This window comes from Bombina bombina, chromosome 5 (genome assembly GCF_027579735.1).
Source record: "Bombina bombina isolate aBomBom1 chromosome 5, aBomBom1.pri, whole genome shotgun sequence".
NCBI lineage: Eukaryota > Metazoa > Chordata > Amphibia > Anura > Bombinatoridae > Bombina > Bombina bombina.
In genome coordinates, this window is record NC_069503.1 from 876,288,111 (window position 1) to 876,308,862 (window position 20,752).

General features: G+C 42.1%; 1 protein-coding gene across 1 annotated transcript in view; it reads right to left on the reverse strand.

Moving 5' to 3' along the window:
- Positions 1-20,752, reverse strand: part of PRKDC (protein kinase, DNA-activated, catalytic subunit) — a 2,064,551-nt gene that overhangs the window by 650,432 nt on the left and 1,393,367 nt on the right. The window contains 1 exon segment of the mRNA XM_053715028.1: positions 1,846-1,965. Coding sequence (XP_053571003.1) covers positions 1,846-1,965 — 120 coding nt within the window.

Here is a 20,752-nt window from a genome sequence, read left to right on the forward strand (position 1 = left end):
GTTTTAACTCTCAATGGAAATTGTAGCTTTTACAGAAGAATTTCAGCTCTTAGGGCTAGATTTATCAAAGCTAAGGCTTATACGTGCCCCTGTACACCTCAGCTCGCCTGTGGCGGGGCGAAATTACCCACAGGTAATCACCATTGCACACGAGCGCAATTTTGCGCTTGCGTGCAATCCCGCCCCTGCCCGCGCACAGCCAATCACGTGCGGGCAGGAGCTGTCAATTTCCTCGGTCGACTCTACCATGGAGATTGAATTTCGCCACCTTAGAGGTGTCGAAGAGGTTAGGGAAGCGGCGGTCTGGTGACCGCTGCTTGTTAAATTACGGCGAGCAAGTTCTTGTGAGAACTTGCAGCCGTAGGGCTTTGATAAATCGAGCCCTTAAAGGGATATTAAACCCACATTTTTTCTTTCATGATTCACATAGAGAATACCATTTTAAACAACTTTTAAAATTTACTTCTAGTATCTAATTTGCTTCATTCTCTTAATATTCTTTCCTGAAAAGCATATCTAGATATGCTCAGTAGCTTCTGATTGGTGGCTACACATAGATGCCTCATGTGATTGGCTCACCAATGTGCCTTGCTATTTCTTTAACAAAGTATATACAAAGATTGCAGCAAATTAGATAATAGAAGTAAATTGGAATGTTGATTAAAATTGTATTCTCTATCTGATTCGTGAAAGAAAATTTTGGGGTTTAATGGCCCTTTAAGTCTGACAATAATCAAATGCACTAGCTCATAATCTTACTGAACACAAACTCTCTTTTAAACGTGAATAAGATACAGTTGCAGAACCCAGGTATATTAAATTGAAATCTATCTAAACTGGCTTAGTGCTGTAATTAAATAAAAATGTGCTTGCAGAAAGCATAATATTTTTTTTATTTTTATTGTTACTTTTAATTATTTCTCAAATCCACTGTTTCCTTTATTATGTGGTTTGGATTTTAGTGAACAAAGGTGTGTAGACTCATGATTTTAGTTGTAAATGCATAATTCTTTCACTGTTAAACTATTCCAAACAACTGTATTTCTAATTCTAAAAAAAAAATAAAAAATAAAAATTAGACTATGGCGCATATTTATCAAAGTGGAGCGGACATAATACGATGTAGAGTATCATGTCCGCTGCACATCGATAAATGCTGTCGGCATTTATCATTGCACAAGCAGTTCACCAGAACTGCTTGTGCAATACCGCCCCTTGCAGATTCGAGGCCAATTGCCTGCTAGCAGGGGGTGTCAATCAACCCGATCGTATTCAATCGGGTTGATTTCTGTCTGCGGCCTCAGAGCAGGCGGACAAGTTATGGAGCAGTGGTCTTTAGACTGCTGCTTCATAACTTCTGTTTCCGGCGAGCCTTCAGGGGCCATTCGGAGCTTGATTATTCGGCCCCTATGGGGTTGATTTATCATTTGTCGAGACGACATGATTCGCTATAGTGAATCATGTCCACTCAACATCGCTAAATGCAGACAGCATACGCTGTCCACATTTGTCATTGCACAAGCATTTCTGGTGAAAGGCTTGTGCAATGCGGCCCTCTGCTCACTGGCAGTCTATCGGCCACTAGCAGGGGCCGTCAATCATCCCGATCGGATTGGGATGATTTCAATCCGCAACATTAAAGGCTTGAAATGATGAGCCTCCGAAGTAGCATCGGCTGCTTGATAAATCGAGCCCAATGTCTTTATGTTTAAGTCTTGGAAAGTTAAAACTACTTTTGTTTAGTAAGTGCACGATTGGAATTATTAGGATGCTTTATGTTTTGTACAGGACTTTTTCCCCTAATTGCAGGATACTCATGATTATAGAGGACATACAATAACCTACTTCTTCTGCATTAACAATAAGCTTTGAAATGAAAAGTCGGATGTTAAGTGGTGTGGAAGGATTCCCCAACTTTTCATGTAGAAACTTCATCCAAGGTGGGATGTCTTGTGGAGTCACACCCTACAAAAATAAATAAAAACAATATAATATACGTGCATGTTTTTGTTTTTCATTATGCTTTTTTTTTTTTAAATAACAAATTTAAACAAATATTCCTGGTATTTGTTTATTAATGGGACAGTTTACTCCAGAATTTTTATTGTTTAAAAAGATAGATAATCCCTTTTTTTTATACATTCCCCAGTTTTGCATAACCAACATGGTTATATTAATATACTTTTTCTCTTTGTGATCACCTTGTATTTAACCTTTTGAAGACTGACCCCTCAATTCAATTCTTTAGGCAGACTTCAATTTTAGCCAATCAGTACCCTCTTGTAAGTAACTCCACAGGCGGGAGCACAATGTTATATATATATATATATATATATATATATATATATATATGGCACACCATCTAGCTGTGAAAAACTTTAAAATACATTTAGATTAAAGGGACAGTCAAGTCCAAAATAAACTTTCATGATTCAAATAGGGCATGTCTTTTTTTTTTTAAAATCAATAATTTTTTATTGAAGTTGTTGGAACATAGTATTATAATACAATATGAGACAGTGATGTATAATACATTGTATATGGCCAATAAATATACAAAATTTTGAGAAGCAAATACCGGTGATATACAGACAGTGTGAATAATTATGGCTCAGTTAACTCGGATGGAACCTCTTGTTTAAAGCTGACACTTAGAGATGGGGGTGGAGCCTGGCCGTGCTGGTGAATGGCCGCTGTAGTCTGAAGCTCCGTGCTAGTGCAAGACTACCACATACAGATCGCAGGATGAAGGTCATCATATTTGCACCTAATTGATTCATAAAGGTCCCTGATCTGTTGGGATCAGCTGTGTCTAGCGCTAGATGGTAAAGTGAAGTCTTGGGGCTGCTGGCTCGTTCCGGGAGAGTTGCAGTCGCCATCTTGGCTGAAAACGGACCCCTGATACTCAATCAATCACTTACACAAACAAAGCAGAACAGGGGGAAAATGAGGTATGACAACTACCGACAGCTACCGACATTTGTATAAATACTTTGTGGAGATCCAATAGTGTTTTTACTACCGAGACCTAGCTGGAATCTAGCACTTAGGATAGCTGCACAACACATGGCTATCATTCACTCATAACTATCATGCTAAGGGGAAACACTCCGATGTGATTCCGATAGTATTCAGTGCCCCTAAAGCGAGAAGTGACAGTAAAAAAAGCCGCGCTAATAGCAGAGTCACATACAAATAACAGGCCCAAAATTAGAAACAGAGGCCTACCGCAAGCGTCAGTGCCACTACCTTATAAAAAACATGCAATCAGAGGGAAACTTTCGAGATGCATCATACCTACATGAACATTAGCCTGATATGATATATTGATTTAGACACACGTGCCTTGGTTTATCAGGAGTGTAACTGGCCCTAACAATAAAAATAGATATATTGGAGCATAGCAGAGCTGCAGTCACAAACAGCAAGACAGAACAAGTATCATGTCCAGAAGGTCTGCCAGACCTGATAAGGCACAGAAAGCACAACTATCCAGCACTAAATCTGTCAGTAGTTTTTTCCAAGGAGCCATATCTCCTCCGCTGGCATTAACAAATCAATCTCAAGTAATAAAGACCTCTACAGAGGATTCACTTATATCCACTACTATGTCTGAAGATTGTGTCAAGGAGCTCAGAGACAATATTGCTAACCTACCTACAAAGGCAGATTTTGATACCCTCAAAGCTTTAATCACATCTGAACTAGTTAATATGAAAAAAGATATTAAAGATCTGGGACATCGCATGGAATATGTTGAAAACTCACAAGACTCTCTCAGCAGCACGATGCATGATAACCTATCCACACATGCTAATGTTACTAGTTCACAAATTGATGTTTTGCAAGAAAAGGTGGAGGACTTGGATAATAGGGGGCGGCGGAATAATATTAGAGTAAGGGGTCTATTACATTCAGTGATCTAACACAATATCTACAGGGCCTTTTCAAATTTTTACTCCAAGACCCACAGGCTCCAGACATGGAGATGGAAAGAGCACATAGAGCCCTCAGGCCTCCGCCTCCCTCAGGTTCTCCACCCAGAGATGTTTTCCTGAAATTCTTACGCTTCACTGACAAAGAGAAGATTTGGCAGCAATCTAGGAAATCGCAAAGTATTCAGTACCTGGATCCCTCGCTTCAAGTGTATCTTGACTTAAGTCCGGTTACAGTCCAAAAACGTAAAGATGTGCGCTTCATCACCAAGGTACTACAAGAGCGATCCATAAAGTATAGATGGGGTTACCCATTCAGTTTTCACATCTCACATGATGGTCAATCATATATATACAGAACATCTGAAGATTTGGAAATGATTTCCAAGGCGATAAATGTTAAATTTCAAGTTCCTCAAATTTCGGACGTCTCTATAAAAGGATACACCCCAGAGGCTTCAGCTCCAAGCAAGGCTAAGAACACAGGCTGGACGAAAGTCACTTATAAGAAAAGCAACGCCAAGTCATTCAAACAGAAAGCGGATCTAAACACTGACTCTGTGACTTGAATACCCAGATATCTACTAAATCGGGTGAGATCTTCCCAGTTATTATTATTATTAATATGTTTGTAATTTCAGGTTCTACTTTTATCTAAGGAATAAGTCCACACATTGACTGTACTTATAACTTTGGACTTTATCAGGCAACTCAGGCTTAGGGTTGAAAGAACCACACCGTTAGGGGAAAAACAGAATTTATGTTTACCTGATAAATTTCTTTCTCCAACGGTGTGTCCGGTCCACGGCGTCATCCTTACTTGTGGGATATTCTCTTCCCCAACAGGAAATGGCAAAGAGCCCAGCAAAGCTGGTCACATGATCCCTCCTAGGCTCCGCCTACCCCAGTCATTCGACCGACGTTAAGGAGGAATATTTGCATAGGAGAAACCATATGGTACCGTGGTGACTGTAGTTAAAGAAAATAAATTATCAGACCTGATTAAAAAACCAGGGCGGGCCGTGGACCGGACACACCGTTGGAGAAAGAAATTTATCAGGTAAACATAAATTCTGTTTTCTCCAACATAGGTGTGTCCGGTCCACGGCGTCATCCTTACTTGTGGGAACCAATACCAAAGCTTTAGGACACGGATGAAGGGAGGGAGCAAATCAGGTCACCTAAATGGAAGGCACCACGGCTTGCAAAACCTTTCTCCCAAAAATAGCCTCAGAAGAAGCAAAAGTATCAAACTTGTAAAATTTGGTAAAAGTGTGCAGTGAAGACCAAGTCGCTGCCCTACATATCTGATCAACAGAAGCCTCGTTCTTGAAGGCCCATGTGGAAGCCACAGCCCTAGTGGAATGAGCTGTGATTCTTTCGGGAGGCTGCCGTCCGGCAGTCTCGTAAGCCAATCTGATGATGCTTTTAATCCAAAAAGAGAGAGAGGTAGAAGTTGCTTTTTGACCTCTCCTTTTACCTGAATAAACAACAAACAAGGAAGATGTTTGTCTAAAATCCTTTGTAGCATCTAAATAGAATTTTAGAGCGCGAACAACATCCAAATTGTGCAACAAACGTTCCTTCTTTGAAACTGGTTTCGGACACAGAGAAGGTACGATAATCTCCTGGTTAATGTTTTTGTTAGAAACAACTTTTGGAAGAAAACCAGGTTTAGTACGTAAAACCACCTTATCTGCATGGAACACCAGATAAGGAGGAGAACACTGCAGAGCAGATAATTCTGAAACTCTTCTAGCAGAAGAAATTGCAACTAAAAACAAAACTTTCCAAGATAATAACTTAATATCAACGGAATGTAAGGGTTCAAACGGAACCCCCTGAAGAACTGAAAGAACTAAATTGAGACTCCAAGGAGGAGTCAAAGGTTTGTAAACAGGCTTGATTCTAACCAGAGCCTGAACAAAGGCTTGAACATCTGGCACAGCTGCCAGCTTTTTGTGAAGTAACACCGACAAGGCAGAAATCTGTCCCTTCAGGGAACTTGCAGATAATCCTTTTTCCAATCCTTCTTGAAGGAAGGATAGAATCCTAGGAATCTTAACCTTGTCCCAAGGGAATCCTTTAGATTCACACCAACAGATATATTTTTTCCAAATTTTGTGGTAAATCTTTCTAGTTACAGGCTTTCTGGCCTGAACAAGAGTATCGATAACAGAATCTGAGAATCCTCGCTTCGATAAAATCAAGCGTTCAATCTCCAAGCAGTCAGCTGGAGTGAAACCAGATTCGGATGTTCGAACGGACCCTGAACAAGAAGGTCTCGTCTCAAAGGTAGCTTCCAAGGTGGAGCCGATGACATATTCACCAGATCTGCATACCAAGTCCTGCGTGGCCACGCAGGAGCTATCAAGATCACCGACGCCCTCTCCTGATTGATCCTGGCTACCAGCCTGGGGATGAGAGGAAATGGCGGGAACACATAAGCTAGTTTGAAGGTCCAAGGTGCTACTAGTGCATCCACTAGAGCCGCCTTGGGATCCCTGGATCTGGCCCCGTAGCAAGGAACTTTGAAGTTCTGACGAGAGGCCATCAGATCCATGTCTGGAATGCCCCACAGGTGAGTGACTTGGGCAAAGATTTCCGGATGGAGTTCCCACTCCCCCGGATGCAATGTCTGACGACTCAGAAAATCCGCTTCCCAATTTTCCACTCCTGGGATGTGGATAGCAGACAGGTGGCAGGAGTGAGACTCCGCCCATAGAATGATTTTGGTCACTTCTTCCATCGCTAGGGAACTCCTTGTTCCCCCCTGATGGTTGATGTACGCAACAGTTGTCATGTTGTCTGATTGAAACCGTATGAACTTGGTCCTCGCTAGCTGAGGCCAAGCCTTGAGAGCATTGAATATCGCTCTCAGTTCCAGAATATTTATCGGTAGAAGAGATTCTTCCCGAGACCAAAGACCCTGAGCTTTCAGGGATCCCCAGACCGCGCCCCAGCCCATCAGACTGGCGTCGGTCGTGACAATGACCCACTCTGGTCTGCGGAATGTCATCCCTTGTGACAGGTTGTCCAGGGACAGCCACCAACGGAGTGAGTCTCTGGTCCTCTGATTTACTTGTATCTTCGGAGACAAGTCTGTATAGTCCCCATTCCACTGACTGAGCATGCACAGTTGTAATGGTCTTAGATGAATGCGCGCAAAAGGAACTATGTCCATTGCCGCTACCATCAACCCGATCACTTCCATGCACTGAGCTATGGAAGGAAGAGGAACGGAATGAAGTATCCGACAAGAGTCTAGAAGTTTTGTTTTTCTGACCTCTGTCAGAAAAATCCTCATTTCTAAGGAGTCTATAATTGTTCCCAAGAAGGGAACCCTTGTTGACGGGGATAGAGAACTCTTTTCCACGTTCACTTTCCATCCGTGAGATCTGAGAAAGGCCAGGACGATGTCCGTGTGAGCCTTTGCTTGAGGAAGGGACGACGCTTGAATCAGAATGTCGTCCAAGTAAGGTACTACCGCAACGCCCCTTGGTCGTAGCACAGCTAGAAGGGACCCTAGTACCTTTGTGAAAATCCTTGGAGCAGTGGCTAATCCGAAAGGAAGCGCCACGAACTGGTAATGTTTGTCCAGGAATGCGAACCTTAGGAACCGATGATGTTCCTTGTGGATAGGAATATGTAGATACGCATCCTTTAAATCCACCGTGGTCATGAATTGACCTTCCTGGATGGAAGGAAGAATAGTTCGAATGGTTTCCATCTTGAACGATGGAACCTTGAGAAACTTGTTTAAGATCTTGAGATCTAAGATTGGTCTGAACGTTCCCTCTTTTTTGGGAACTATGAACAGATTGGAGTAGAACCCCATCCCTTGTTCTCTTAATGGAACTGGATGAATCACTCCCATTTTTAACAGGTCTTCTACACAATGTAAGAACGCCTGTCTTTTTATGTGGTCTGAAGACAACTGAGACCTGTGGAACCTCCCCCTTGGGGGAAGTCCCTTGAATTCCAGAAGATAACCTTGGGAGACTATTTCTAGCGCCCAAGGATCCAGAACATCTCTTGCCCAAGCCTGAGCGAAGAGAGAGAGTCTGCCCCCCACCAGATCCGGTCCCGGATCGGGGGCCAACATTTCATGCTGTCTTGGTAGCAGTGGCAGGTTTCTTGGCCTGCTTTCCCTTGTTCCAGCCTTGCATTGGTCTCCAAGCTGGCTTGGCTTGAGAAGTATTACCCTCTTGCTTAGAGGACGTAGCACTTTGGGCTGGTCCGTTTTTACGAAAGGGACGAAAATTAGGTCTATTTTTTGCCTTGAAAGGCCGATCCTGAGGAAGGGCGTGGCCCTTACCCCCAGTGATATCAGAGATAATCTCTTTCAAGTCAGGGCCAAACAGCGTTTTCCCCTTGAAAGGAATGTTTAGTAGCTTGTTCTTGGAAGACGCATCAGCCGACCAAGATTTCAACCAAAGCGCTCTGCGCGCCACAATAGCAAACCCAGAATTCTTAGCCGCTAACCTAGCCAATTGCAAAGTGGCGTCTAGGGTGAAAGAATTAGCCAATTTGAGAGCATTGATTCTGTCCATAATCTCCTCATAAGGAGGAGAATCACTATCGAGCGTCTTTATCAGCTCATCGAACCAGAAACATGCGGCTGTAGCGACAGGGACAATGCATGAAATTGGTTGTAGAAGGTAACCCTGCTGAACAAACATCTTTTTAAGCAAACCTTCTAATTTTTTATCCATAGGATCTTTGAAAGCACAACTATCCTCTATGGGTATAGTGGTGCGTTTGTTTAAAGTGGAAACCGCTCCCTCGACCTTGGGGACTGTCTGCCATAAGTCCTTTCTGGGGTCGACCATAGGAAACAATTTTTTAAATATGGGGGGAGGGACGAAAGGAATACCGGGCCTTTCCCATTCTTTATTAACAATGTCCGCCACCCGCTTGGGTATAGGAAAAGCTTCTGGGAGCCCCGGCACCTCTAGGAACTTGTCCATTTTACATAGTTTCTCTGGGATGACCAACTTTTCACAATCATCCAGAGTGGATAATACCTCCTTAAGCAGAATGCGGAGATGTTCCAACTTAAATTTAAATGCAATCACATCAGGTTCAGCCTGTTGAGAAATGTTCCCTGAATCAGTAATTTCTCCCTCAGACAAAACCTCCCTGGCCCCATCAGACTGGGTTAGGGGCCCTTCAGAGATATTAATATCAGCGTCGTCATGCTCTTCAGTATCTAAAACAGAGCAGCCACGCTTACGCTGACAAGGGTTCATTTTGGCTAAAATGTTTTTGACAGAATTATCCATTACAGCCGTTAATTGTTGCATAGTAAGGAGTATTGGCGCGCTAGATGTACTAGGGGCCTCCTGAGTGGGCAAGACTCGTGTAGACGAAGGAGGGAATGATGCAGTACCATGCTTACTCCCCTCACTTGAGGAATCATCTTGGGCATCATTGTCATTATCACATAAATCACATTTATTTAAATGAATAGGAATTCTGGCTTCCCCACATTCAGAACACAGTCTATCTGGTAGTTCAGACATGTTAAACAGGCATAAACTTGATAACAAAGTACAAAAACGTTTTAAAATAAAACCGTTACTGTCACTTTAAATTTTAAACTGAACACACTTTATTACTGCAATTGCGAAAAAACATGAAGGAATTGTTCAAAATTCACCAAATTTTCACCACAGTGTCTTAAAGCCTTAAAAGTATTGCACACCAAATTTGGAAGCTTTAACCCTTAAAATAACGGAACCGGAGCCGTTTTAAACTTTAACCCCTTTACAGTCCCTGGTATCTGCTTTGCTGAGACCCAACCAAGCCCAAAGGGGAATACGATACCAAATGACGCCTTCAGAAAGTCTTTTCTAAGTATCAGAGCTCCTCTCACATGCGACTGCATGCCATGCCTCTCAAAAACAAGTGCGCCACACCGGCGCGAAAATGAGGCTCTGCTTAAGCTTTGGGAAAGCCCCTAAGGAATAAGGTGTCTAATACAGTGCCTGCCGATATTATTATATCAAAATACCCAGATAAAATGATTCCTCAAGGCTAAATATGTGTTAATAATGAATCGATTTAGCCCAGAAACAGTCTACAGTCTTAATAAGCCCTTGTGAAGCCCTTATTTATGATCGTAATAAACATGGCTTACCGGATCCCATAGGGAAAATGACAGCTTCCAGCATTACATCGTCTTGTTAGAATGTGTCATACCTCAAGCAGCAAGAGACTGCACACTGTTCCCCCAACTGAAGTTAATTGCTCTCAACAGTCCTGTGTGGAACAGCCATGGATTTTAGTTACGGTTGCTAAAATCATTTTCCTCATACAAACAGAAATCTTCATCTCTTTTCTGTTTCTGAGTAAATAGTACATACCAGCACTATTTCAAAATAACAAACTCTTGATTGAATAATAAAAACTACAGTTAAACACTAAAAAACTCTAAGCCATCTCCGTGGAGATGTTGCCTGTACAACGGCAAAGAGAATGACTGGGGTAGGCGGAGCCTAGGAGGGATCATGTGACCAGCTTTGCTGGGCTCTTTGCCATTTCCTGTTGGGGAAGAGAATATCCCACAAGTAAGGATGACGCCGTGGACCGGACACACCTATGTTGGAGAAAAGAGTATTGTTTCCTTACATATCTCCTATACTGTTAACTTCCCCTAGCATTACAGAGAGGTTATCGAGTTCTGGACTCACATCCATTTAAGATGGATTCCTATAAAGGTTGGACATTAATGAATGACTTTCACTTGCTTCTTTAAATACATGCATAAGCTAAGTAGTTTGCACTGAGCATTCCCCCCCCCCTTCTTGTTGTCATGAGTTATGACGTGTTTAACATTTTTTACTGTATTTATTGTTACTGTTTTGCATATTTTGTATGTATGACTTTTTGAATTGTTCTGCACTTTTCCCGCGGTGTCATGCCAGAGAATATGTTCCTGTGATGGCCGTTCTCATTTGTGTAACGGTGTTCACAGGCTTGTCAACCCTCCCACAGACCTCCCTGTCTTGCACTAAAACCAGCACACACATTTTTGCGTCATTGAATGATATTTTCACTTTTCCACACCTCAATGACGCAGGCAAATAGTTATTTAAACTTTATCACTGCTAACTCTAAGGGTTTAAATTGTCCAAACAAGCGAAATATAGCTATCCGTGACATTACACGTCGCAAGGGTCGATGTAATCTTTTTACAGGAGACACACTTCATGTCCTGTAAGGAACCGAAAATCTTCACATACAAATTTGGAAACTTATACTATGCCTCAAATGCAAAGAAAACCAATGGAGTAGCCATCCTAATTAAGAGAGGCATCCCCTTTACTCTCATTAAAAAACAGAGATAAAGCAGTTAGATACCTCATTGTAAAAGGCAAATTGGTTAATACAGTCGTCACTCAGATTAATGTGTATGCCCCTAACTCAAAGCAGGACATATTTTTCAGACACCTCACTAATGTAGTATTGGAGCTAGCTAAAGGAGTCATTATCATGGGAGGAGACTTTAAATTAACCTTAAACCCAAGTTTAGATAACTCTAACAACCTGTCCTCTGCCCCCCACAAAGTTATTAATTCGGTGAAACAGAATTTCAAAGACCTTACATTACATGATGCCTGGAGGATTATACACCAAGAATCTAGAGATTATACCTTTTACTCAAATCCTCACCACAAGCACTCCAGAATAGATTACATCATGACAGATGTTACTAACCTCGCTAGAGTTACCAAAATAGAAATTGTCCCCAATACATGGTCTGATCACGCGATGGTCAGTTGCTCTTTAGACTGGCCACATACATTCACTCATCTCGCTGACCCGAATAGAGAAAGCAATAGAGGAGTATTTTCTTTTTAATAGTAATTCGGACACTGATAGTAGTGTAACATGGGAGGCCCATAAGGCGGTTGATAGAGGAGAGTTAATTAGTATAAAGACACATCAGGATAAACAGGCCAGGAAATTGTTGGACGATACACTCACCAACCTTACGGCTAGATTTGGAGTTTTGTCGGTAACGACCCGAAAAACTAACGCCGGCTTTTTTCTGGCCGCACCATAAAAATAACTCTGGTATTGAGAGTCCACATAAAGGCTGCGTTAGGCTCCAAAAAAGGAGCGTAGAGCATATTTAACGCAGCTTCAACTCTCGATACCAGAGTTGCTTACGCAAGCGGCCAGCCTCAAAAACGTGCTCGTGCACGATTCTCCCATAGGAAACAATGGGGCTGTTTGAGCTGAAAAAAAACCTAACACCTGCAAAAAAGCCGCGTTCAGCTCTTAACGCAGCCCCATTGTTTGCTATGGGGAAACACTTCCTACGTCTGCACCTAACACTCTAACATGTACCCCGAGTCTAAACACCCCTAACCTTACACTTATTAACCCCTAATCTGCCGCCCCCGCTATCGCTGACCCCTGCATATTATTATTAACCCCTAATCTGCCCCCCACAACGTCGCCTCCACCTGCCTACACTTATTAACCCCTAATCTGCCGACCGGACCTGAGCGCTACTATAATAAAGTTATTAACCCCTAACCCTATAATAAATAGTATTAACCCCTAATCTGCCCTCCCTAACATCGCCGACACCTAACTTCAATTATTAACCCCTAATCTGCCGACCGGAGCTCACCGCTATTCTAATAAATGTATAAACCCCTAAAGCTAAGTCTAACCCTAACACTAACACCCCCCTAAGTTAAATATAATTTACATCTAACGAAATTAATTAACTCTTATTAAATAAATTATTCCTATTTAAAGATAAATATTTACCTGTAAAATAAATCCTAATATAGCTACAATATAAATTATAATTATATTATAGCTATTTTAGGATTAATATTTATTTTACAGGTAACTTTGTATTTATTTTAACCAGGTACAATAGCTAAAATAGTTAAAATAATTACAAATTTACCTGTAAAAGAAATCCTAACCTAAGTTACAATTAAACCTAACACTATACTATCAATAAATTAAATAAATAAACTACCTACAATTACCTACAATTAACCTAACACTACACTATCAATAAATTAATTAAATACAATTCCTACAAATAAATACAATTAAATAAACTTGCTAAAGTACAAAAAATAAAAAAGAACTAAGTTACAAAAAATAAAAAAATATTTACAAACATAAGAAAAATATTACAACAATTTTAAACTAATTACACCTACTCTAAGCCCCCTAATAAAATAACAAAGCCCCCCAAAATAACAAAATGCCCTACCCTATTCTAAATTACTACATTTCAAAGCTCTTTTACCTTACCAGCCCTGAACAGGGCCCTTTGCGGGGCATGCCCCAAGAAATTCAGCTCTTTTGCCTGTAAAAAAAAACATACAATACCCCCCCCCAACATTACAACCCACCACACACATACCCCTAATCTAACCCAAACCCCCCTTAAATAAACCTAACACTAAGCCCCTGAAGATCTTCCTACCTTGTCTTCACCCTACCAGGTTCACCGATCCGTCCTGAAGAGCTCCTCCGATGTCCTGATCCAAGCCCAAGCGGGGGGCTGAAGAGGTCCATGATCCGGATGAAGTCTTCATCCAAGCGGGAGCTGAAGAGGTCCATGATCCGGGTGAAGTCTTCATCCAAGCGGGAGCTGAAGAGGTCCATGATCCGGATGAAGTCTTCTATCAACGGCATCTTCAATCTTCTTTCTTCCGGATCCATCTTGCAGACCTCCGACGCGGAACATCCTGCTGGCCCGACGGACTAACGACGAATGACGGTTCCTTTAAGGGACGTCATCCAAGATGGCGTCCCTCGAATTCCGATTGGCTGATAGGATTCTATCAGCCAATCGGAATTAAGGTAGGAATATTCTGATTGGCTGATAGAATCAGCCAATCAGAATCAAGTTCAATCCGATTGGCTGATCCAATCAGCCAATCAGATTGAGCTCGCATTCTATTGGCTGATCGGAACAGCCAATAGAATGCGAGCTCAATCTGATTGGCTGATTGGATCAGCCAATCGGATTGAACTTGATTCTGATTGGCTGATTCCATCAGCCAATCAGAATATTCCTACCTTAATTCCGATTGGCTGATAGAATCCTATCAGCCAATCGGAATTCGAGGGACGCCATCTTGGATGACGTCCCTTAAAGGAACCGTCATTCGTCGTTAGTCCGTCGGGCCAGCAGGATGTTCCGCGTCGGAGGTCTGCAAGATGGATCCGGAAGAAAGAAGATTGAAGATGCCGTTGATAGAAGACTTCAGCCGGATCATGGACCTCTTCAGCTCCCGCTTGGATGAAGACTTCAGCCGGATCATGGACCTCTTCAGCCCCCCGCTTGGGCTTGGATCAGGACATCGGAGGAGCTCTTCAGGACGGATCGGTGAACCTGGTAGGGTGAAGACAAGGTAGGAAGATCTTCAGGGGCTTAGTGTTAGGTTTATTTAAGGGGGGTTTGGGTTAGATTAGGGGTATGTGGGTGGTGGGTTGTAATGTTGGGGGGGGGTATTGTATGTTTTTTTTTACAGGCAAAAGAGCTGAATTTCTTGGGGCATGCCCCGCAAAGGGCCCTGTTCAGGGCTGGTAAGGTAAAAGAGCTTTGAAATGTAGTAATTTAGAATAGGGTAGGGCATTTTGTTATTTTGGGGGGCTTTGTTATTTTATTAGGGGGCTTAGAGTAGGTGTAATTAGTTTAAAATTGTTGTAATATTTTTCTTATGTTTGTAAATATTTTTTTATTTTTTGTAACTTAGTTCTTTTTTATTTTTTGTACTTTAGCAAGTTTATTTAATTGTATTTATTTGTAGGAATTGTATTTAATTAATTTATTGATAGTGTAGTGTTAGGTTAATTGTAGGTAATTGTAGGTAGTTTATTTAATTAATTTATTGATAGTATAGTGTTAGGTTTAATTGTAACTTAGGTTAGGATTTCTTTTACAGGTAAATTTGTAATTATTTTAACTATTTTAGCTATTGTACCTGGTTAAAATAAATACAAAGTTACCTGTAAAATAAATATTAATCCTAAAATAGCTATAATATAATTATAATTTATATTGTAGCTATATTAGGATTTATTTTACAGGTAAGTATTTAGCTTTAAATAGGAATAATTTATTTAATAAGAGTTAATTAATTTCGTTAGATTAAAATTATATTTAACTTAGGGGGGTGTTAGTGTTAGGGTTAGACTTAGCTTTAGGGGTTAATACATTTATTAGAATAGCGGTGAGCTCCGGTCAGCAGATTAGGGGTTAATAATTGAAGTTAGGTGTCGGCGATGTTAGGGAGGGCAGATTAGGGGTTAATACTATTTATTATAGGGTTAGTGAGGCGGATTAGGGGTTAATAACTTTATTATAGTAGCGCTCAGGTCCGGTCGGCAGATTAGGGGTTAATAAGTGTAGGCAGGTGGAGGCGACGTTGAGGGGGGCAGATTAGGGGTTAATAAATATAATACAGGGGTCGGCGGTGTTAGGGGCAGCAGATTAGGGGTACATAAGGATAACGTAGGTGGCGGCGCTTTGCGGTCGGCAGATTAGGGGTTAATAAGTGTAGGTAGGTGGAGGCGACGTTGTGGGGGGCAAGTTAGGGGTTAATAAATATAATACAGGGGTCGGCGGTGTTAGGGGCAGCAGATTAGGGGTACATAAGGATAACGTAGGTGGCGGTCGGCAGATTAGGGGTTAAAAAAAATTATTCGAGTGTTGGCGATGTGGGGGGACCTCGGTTTAGGGGTGCATAGGTAGTTTATGGGTGTTAGTGTACTTTAGAGCACAGTAGTTAAGAGCTTTATAAACCGGCGTTAGCCCAGAAAGCTCTTAACTACTGACTTTTTTCCTGCGGCTGGAGTTTTGTCGTTAGATGTCTAACGCTCACTTCAGAAACGACTCTAAATACCGGAGTTAGAAAGATCCCATTGAAAAGATAGGATACGCAATTGACGTAAGGGGATCTGCGGTATGGAAAAGTCGCGGCTGAAAAGTGAGCGTTAGACCCTATTTTGAGTGACTCCAAATACCGGCGGTAGCCTAAAACCAGCGTTAGGAGCCTCTAACGCTGGTTTTCACGGCTAACGCCAAACTCCAAATCTAGGTCTTAGTGATCTTGAAACACAACTTAAATTAGATCGGACAAACGTATCTATCTCACAGACTATTGCTGAATGTAAATCAAGCATCAATGACATGCTCCATGTGGAGTGTAAGAGACAGGCCCTTAGATTACAGCAAGTCCACTTTGAAAATGACAATAAAAGTAGTTCCCTTTTTGCAAGGAAATTAAGACGGAAATCAAATAAAAAATTTGTTCTTACTCTTAAAACTAGTGGAGGGAAACATGTGCACACGTCACAGCAAATTGTGAATGAGTTTAGGGAATACTATAAAAAGTTATATAACTTAACACCGACACCTCATGACTCTACAAAGGAGAAGAGGCCTAAATCTTCCCTAATAGAAAATTATTTAGATAGACTTACCCTTCCGCAACTCAGCTCTGACCAACAAGTCTCTCTAGATAAGCCATTTGCGCAGTCGGAGATCCTTGAAGTCATCAAGAACCTTCCCAATGGTAAGGCCCCAGGGCCTGATGGCTATCCCAACAGTTACTATAAGACATATCAAACAATACTGGTCCCGCACTTATTGAAACTCTTTAATGAGATATCAGATAATAACCCTTTCTCACCCACGGCTTTGGAGGCCCATACAGTAGTCCTACCTAAACCTGGGAAAACTCCGGACTGTGTTGAAAACTTTAGACCCATTTCACTCCTTAACTCAGATCTCAAAATATATGCAAAACTCCTTGCAAATAGACTATCCCCTATGTTACCAAGCATTATAAGTAATGACCAAGTGGGTTTCATTCAAATAAGAGAAGCACGTGATAACACTGTCAGGGCTTCTCATATCTTGAATTATATCAACCAAAGCAATAAACCCTCAGTGATGGTGTCAACGGATGCGGAGAAAGAATTTAACCACGTCTGTTGGCACTTTATGAGATCTACACTGGAGAGGTTTAGGATGGGAGCATATTTTATTTCTAAAATTTTGGCTTTGTATGGTTCCCCAGTCGCTAAAATTAGAGTTAATTGGTTATTGTCTGCCCAGTTTCAGATCTCCAACGGCACCAGGCAGGGGTGTCCCCTGTCCCCACTTTTATTTGCTTGCATAATAGAGACCCTGGCCACTACTATTAGAGCTAATGAGGAAATCCGTGGGATCCAAATAAATAACACCACACATAAGTTACTACTATATGCAGACGTTTTATTTTTTCTGTCGGATCCTGTGTCCTCTGTCCCTCAGTTATTAAATGAGTTTGATACATTCTTTCATGTCTCAAACTTTCTTATTAACAAAACTAAGTCAGAGATGCTTACAATTCATTGTGATGCTCATCTTCTCACTCGACTATCACAAATCTGTCCCTTCCACATGCAATCAAAAAACTTAAAATATTTGGGGGTCTCTATAGCTCCTTCCACACATGAGATGTTTAAAGCTAATTATGAAACTATGTATAGAACCATCATAGCCGATCTCTCTTCCTGGAGATCTAAGGGTATCTCTTGGCTTGGTCGGATAAACTCAGTCAAAATGAACATCCTCCCTAGGATTTTATATTTGATGCAAACACTTCCCATCCCTTTGTCTAGGGGCTTTTTACTGTCATTACAGAATAAGATTTTTGACTTCATATGGGATAAAAAGAAAGTGAGAATTAATAAAACTTTAATGTGCCTGCCTGTGACTGAGGGAGGCTTAGGGGTTCCTAACTTAATTAAGTACAGACAGGCGGTCTTTTTACAGAGAGTAGTGGATTGGTTTAAGAATCACAAGATGAAGGCGTTGGTGTCCTTGGAACATGATATAGCAGGAAAATCCCACTTAGGTACGGTGTGTTGGCAAGCAAAGCCACACCTATCCATAGATTTTAGACAGAACAATATACTAATGGAGACCCTTTCGGTATGGAAGGGGACTCTGAGAGAAAATCCAAACCTCACCTCACAATTTTCCCCACTCACTCCTATTACTGAAAATGCTGCTCTTCCCATAGGTCTCTTATAAAAAAACAGAATTTATGTTTACCTGATAAATTACTTTCTCCAACGGTGTGTCCGGTCCACGGCGTCATCCTTACTTGTGGGATATTCTCTTCCCCAACAGGAAATGGCAAAGAGCCCAGCAAAGCTGGTCACATGATCCCTCCTAGGCTCCGCCTACCCCAGTCATTCGACCGACGTTAAGGAGGAATATTTGCATAGGAGAAACCATATGTTACCGTGGTGACTGTAGTTAAAGAAAATAAATTATCAGACCTGATTAAAAAAACCAGGGCGGGCCGTGGACCGGACACACCGTTGGAGAAAGTAATTTATCAGGTAAACATAAATTCTGTTTTCTCCAACATAGGTGTGTCCGGTCCACGGCGTCATCCTTACTTGTGGGAACCAATACCAAAGCTTTAGGACACGGATGAAGGGAGGGAGCAAATCAGGTCACCTAAATGGAAGGCACCACGGCTTGCAAAACCTTTCTCCCAAAAATAGCCTCAGAAGAAGCAAAAGTATCAAATTTGTAAAATTTAGAAAAAGTGTGCAGTGAAGACCAAGTCGCTGCCTTACATATCTGATCAACAGAAGCCTCGTTCTTGAAGGCCCATGTGGAAGCCACAGCCCTAGTGGAGTGAGCTGTGATTCTTTCAGGAGGCTGCCGTCCGGCAGTCTCATAAGCCAATCGGATAATGCTTTTAATCCAGAAGGAGAGAGAGGTAGAAGTTGCTTTTTGACCTCTCCGTTTACCAGAATAAACAACAAACAAAGACAAAGTTTGTCTGAAAACCTTAGTAGCTGCTAAGTAAAATTTGAGAGCACGAACTACATCCAAGTTGTGCAACAAACGTTCCTTCTTTGAAACTGGATTAGGACACAAAGAAGGCACAACTATCTCCTGGTTAATGTCTTTGTTAGAAACAACTTTTGGAAGAAAACCAGGTTTAGTACGCAAAACCACCTTATCTGCATGGAACACCAGATAAGGAGAAGAACACTGCAGAGGCAGATAATTCTGAAACTCTTCTAGCAGAAGAAATTGCAACCAAAAACAAAACTTTCCAAGATAATAACTTAATATCAACGGAATGTAAGGGTTCAAACGGAACCCCCTGAAGAACTGAAAGAACTAGGTTGAGACTCCAAGGAGGAGTCAAAATTTTGTAAACAGGCTTGATTCTAACCAGAGCCTGAACAAAGGCTAGAACATCTGGCACAGCTGCCAGCTTTTTGTGAAGTAACACAGACAAGGCAGAAATCTGTCCCATCAAGGAACTTGCAGATAATCCTTTTTCCAATCCTTCTCGAAGGAAGGATAGACTCTTAGGAATCTTAACCTTGTCCCAAGGGAATCCTGCAGATTCACACCAACAGATATACCAAATTATGTGGTAATTTTCTGGTTACAGGCTTTCAGGCCTGAACAAGAGTATTAATAACAGAATCTGAGAACCCTCGCTTTGATAAGATCAAGCGTTCAATCTCCAAGCAGTCAGCTGGAGTGGGTCGAACGGACCTAGAACAAGAAGGTCTCGTCTCAAAGGTAGCTTCCATGGTGGAGCCGATGACATATTCACCAGATCTGCATACCAAGTCCTGCGTGGCCACGCAGGAGCTATCAAAATCACCGACGCCCTCTCCTGATTGATCCTGGCTACCAGCCTGGGGATGAGAGGAAACGGCGGGAACACATAAGCTAGTTTGAAGGTCCAAGGTGCTACTAGTGCATCCACTAGAGCCGCCTTGGGATCCCTGGATCTGTACCCGTAGTAAGGAACTCTGAAGTTCTGACGAGAGGCCATCAGATCCATGTCTGGAATGCCCCACGGTTGAGTGACTTGGGCAAAGATTTCCGGATGGAGTTCCCACTCCCCCGGATGCAATGTCTGACGACTCAGAAAATCCGCTTCCCAATTTTCCACTCCTGGGATGTGGATAGCAGACAGGTGGCAGGAGTGAGACTCCGCCCATAGAATGATTCTGGTCACTTCTTCCATCGCTAGGGAACTCCTTGTTCCCCCCTGATGGTTGATGTATGAACTTGTCCCTCGCTAGCTGAGGCCAAGCTTTGAGAGCATTGAATATCGCTCTCAGTTCCAGAATATTTATCGGTAGAAGAGATTCTACCCGAGACCAAAGACCCTGAGCTTTCAGGGATCCCCAGACCGCGCCCCAGCCCATCAGACTGGCGTCGGTCGTGACAATGACCCACTCTGGTCTGCGGAAGGTCATCCCTTGTGACAGGTTGTCCAGGGACAGCCACCAACGGAATGAGTCTCTGGTCCTCTGATTTACTTGTATCTTCGGAGACAAGTCTGAATAGTCCCCATTCCACTGACTGAGCAGGAACAGTTGTAATGGTCTTAGATGAATGCGCACAAAAGGAACTATGTCCATTGCCGCTACCATCAAACCTATCACTTCCATGCACTGCGCTATGGAAGGAAGAGGAACGGAATGAAGTATCCGACAAGAGTCTAGAAGTTTTGTTTTTCTGGCTTCTGTCAGAAAAATCCTCATTTCTAAGGAGTCTATTATAGTTCCCAAGAAGGGAACCCTCGTTGACGGAGATAGAGAACTCTTTTCCACGTTCACTTTCCATCCGTGAGATCTGAGAAAGGCCAGGACAATGTCCGTGTGAGCCTTTACTTGAGGAAGGGACGACGCTCGAATCAGAATGTCGTCCAAGTAAGGTACTACAGCAATGCCCCTTGGTCTTAGCACCGCCAGAAGGGACCCTAGTACCTATGAGAAAA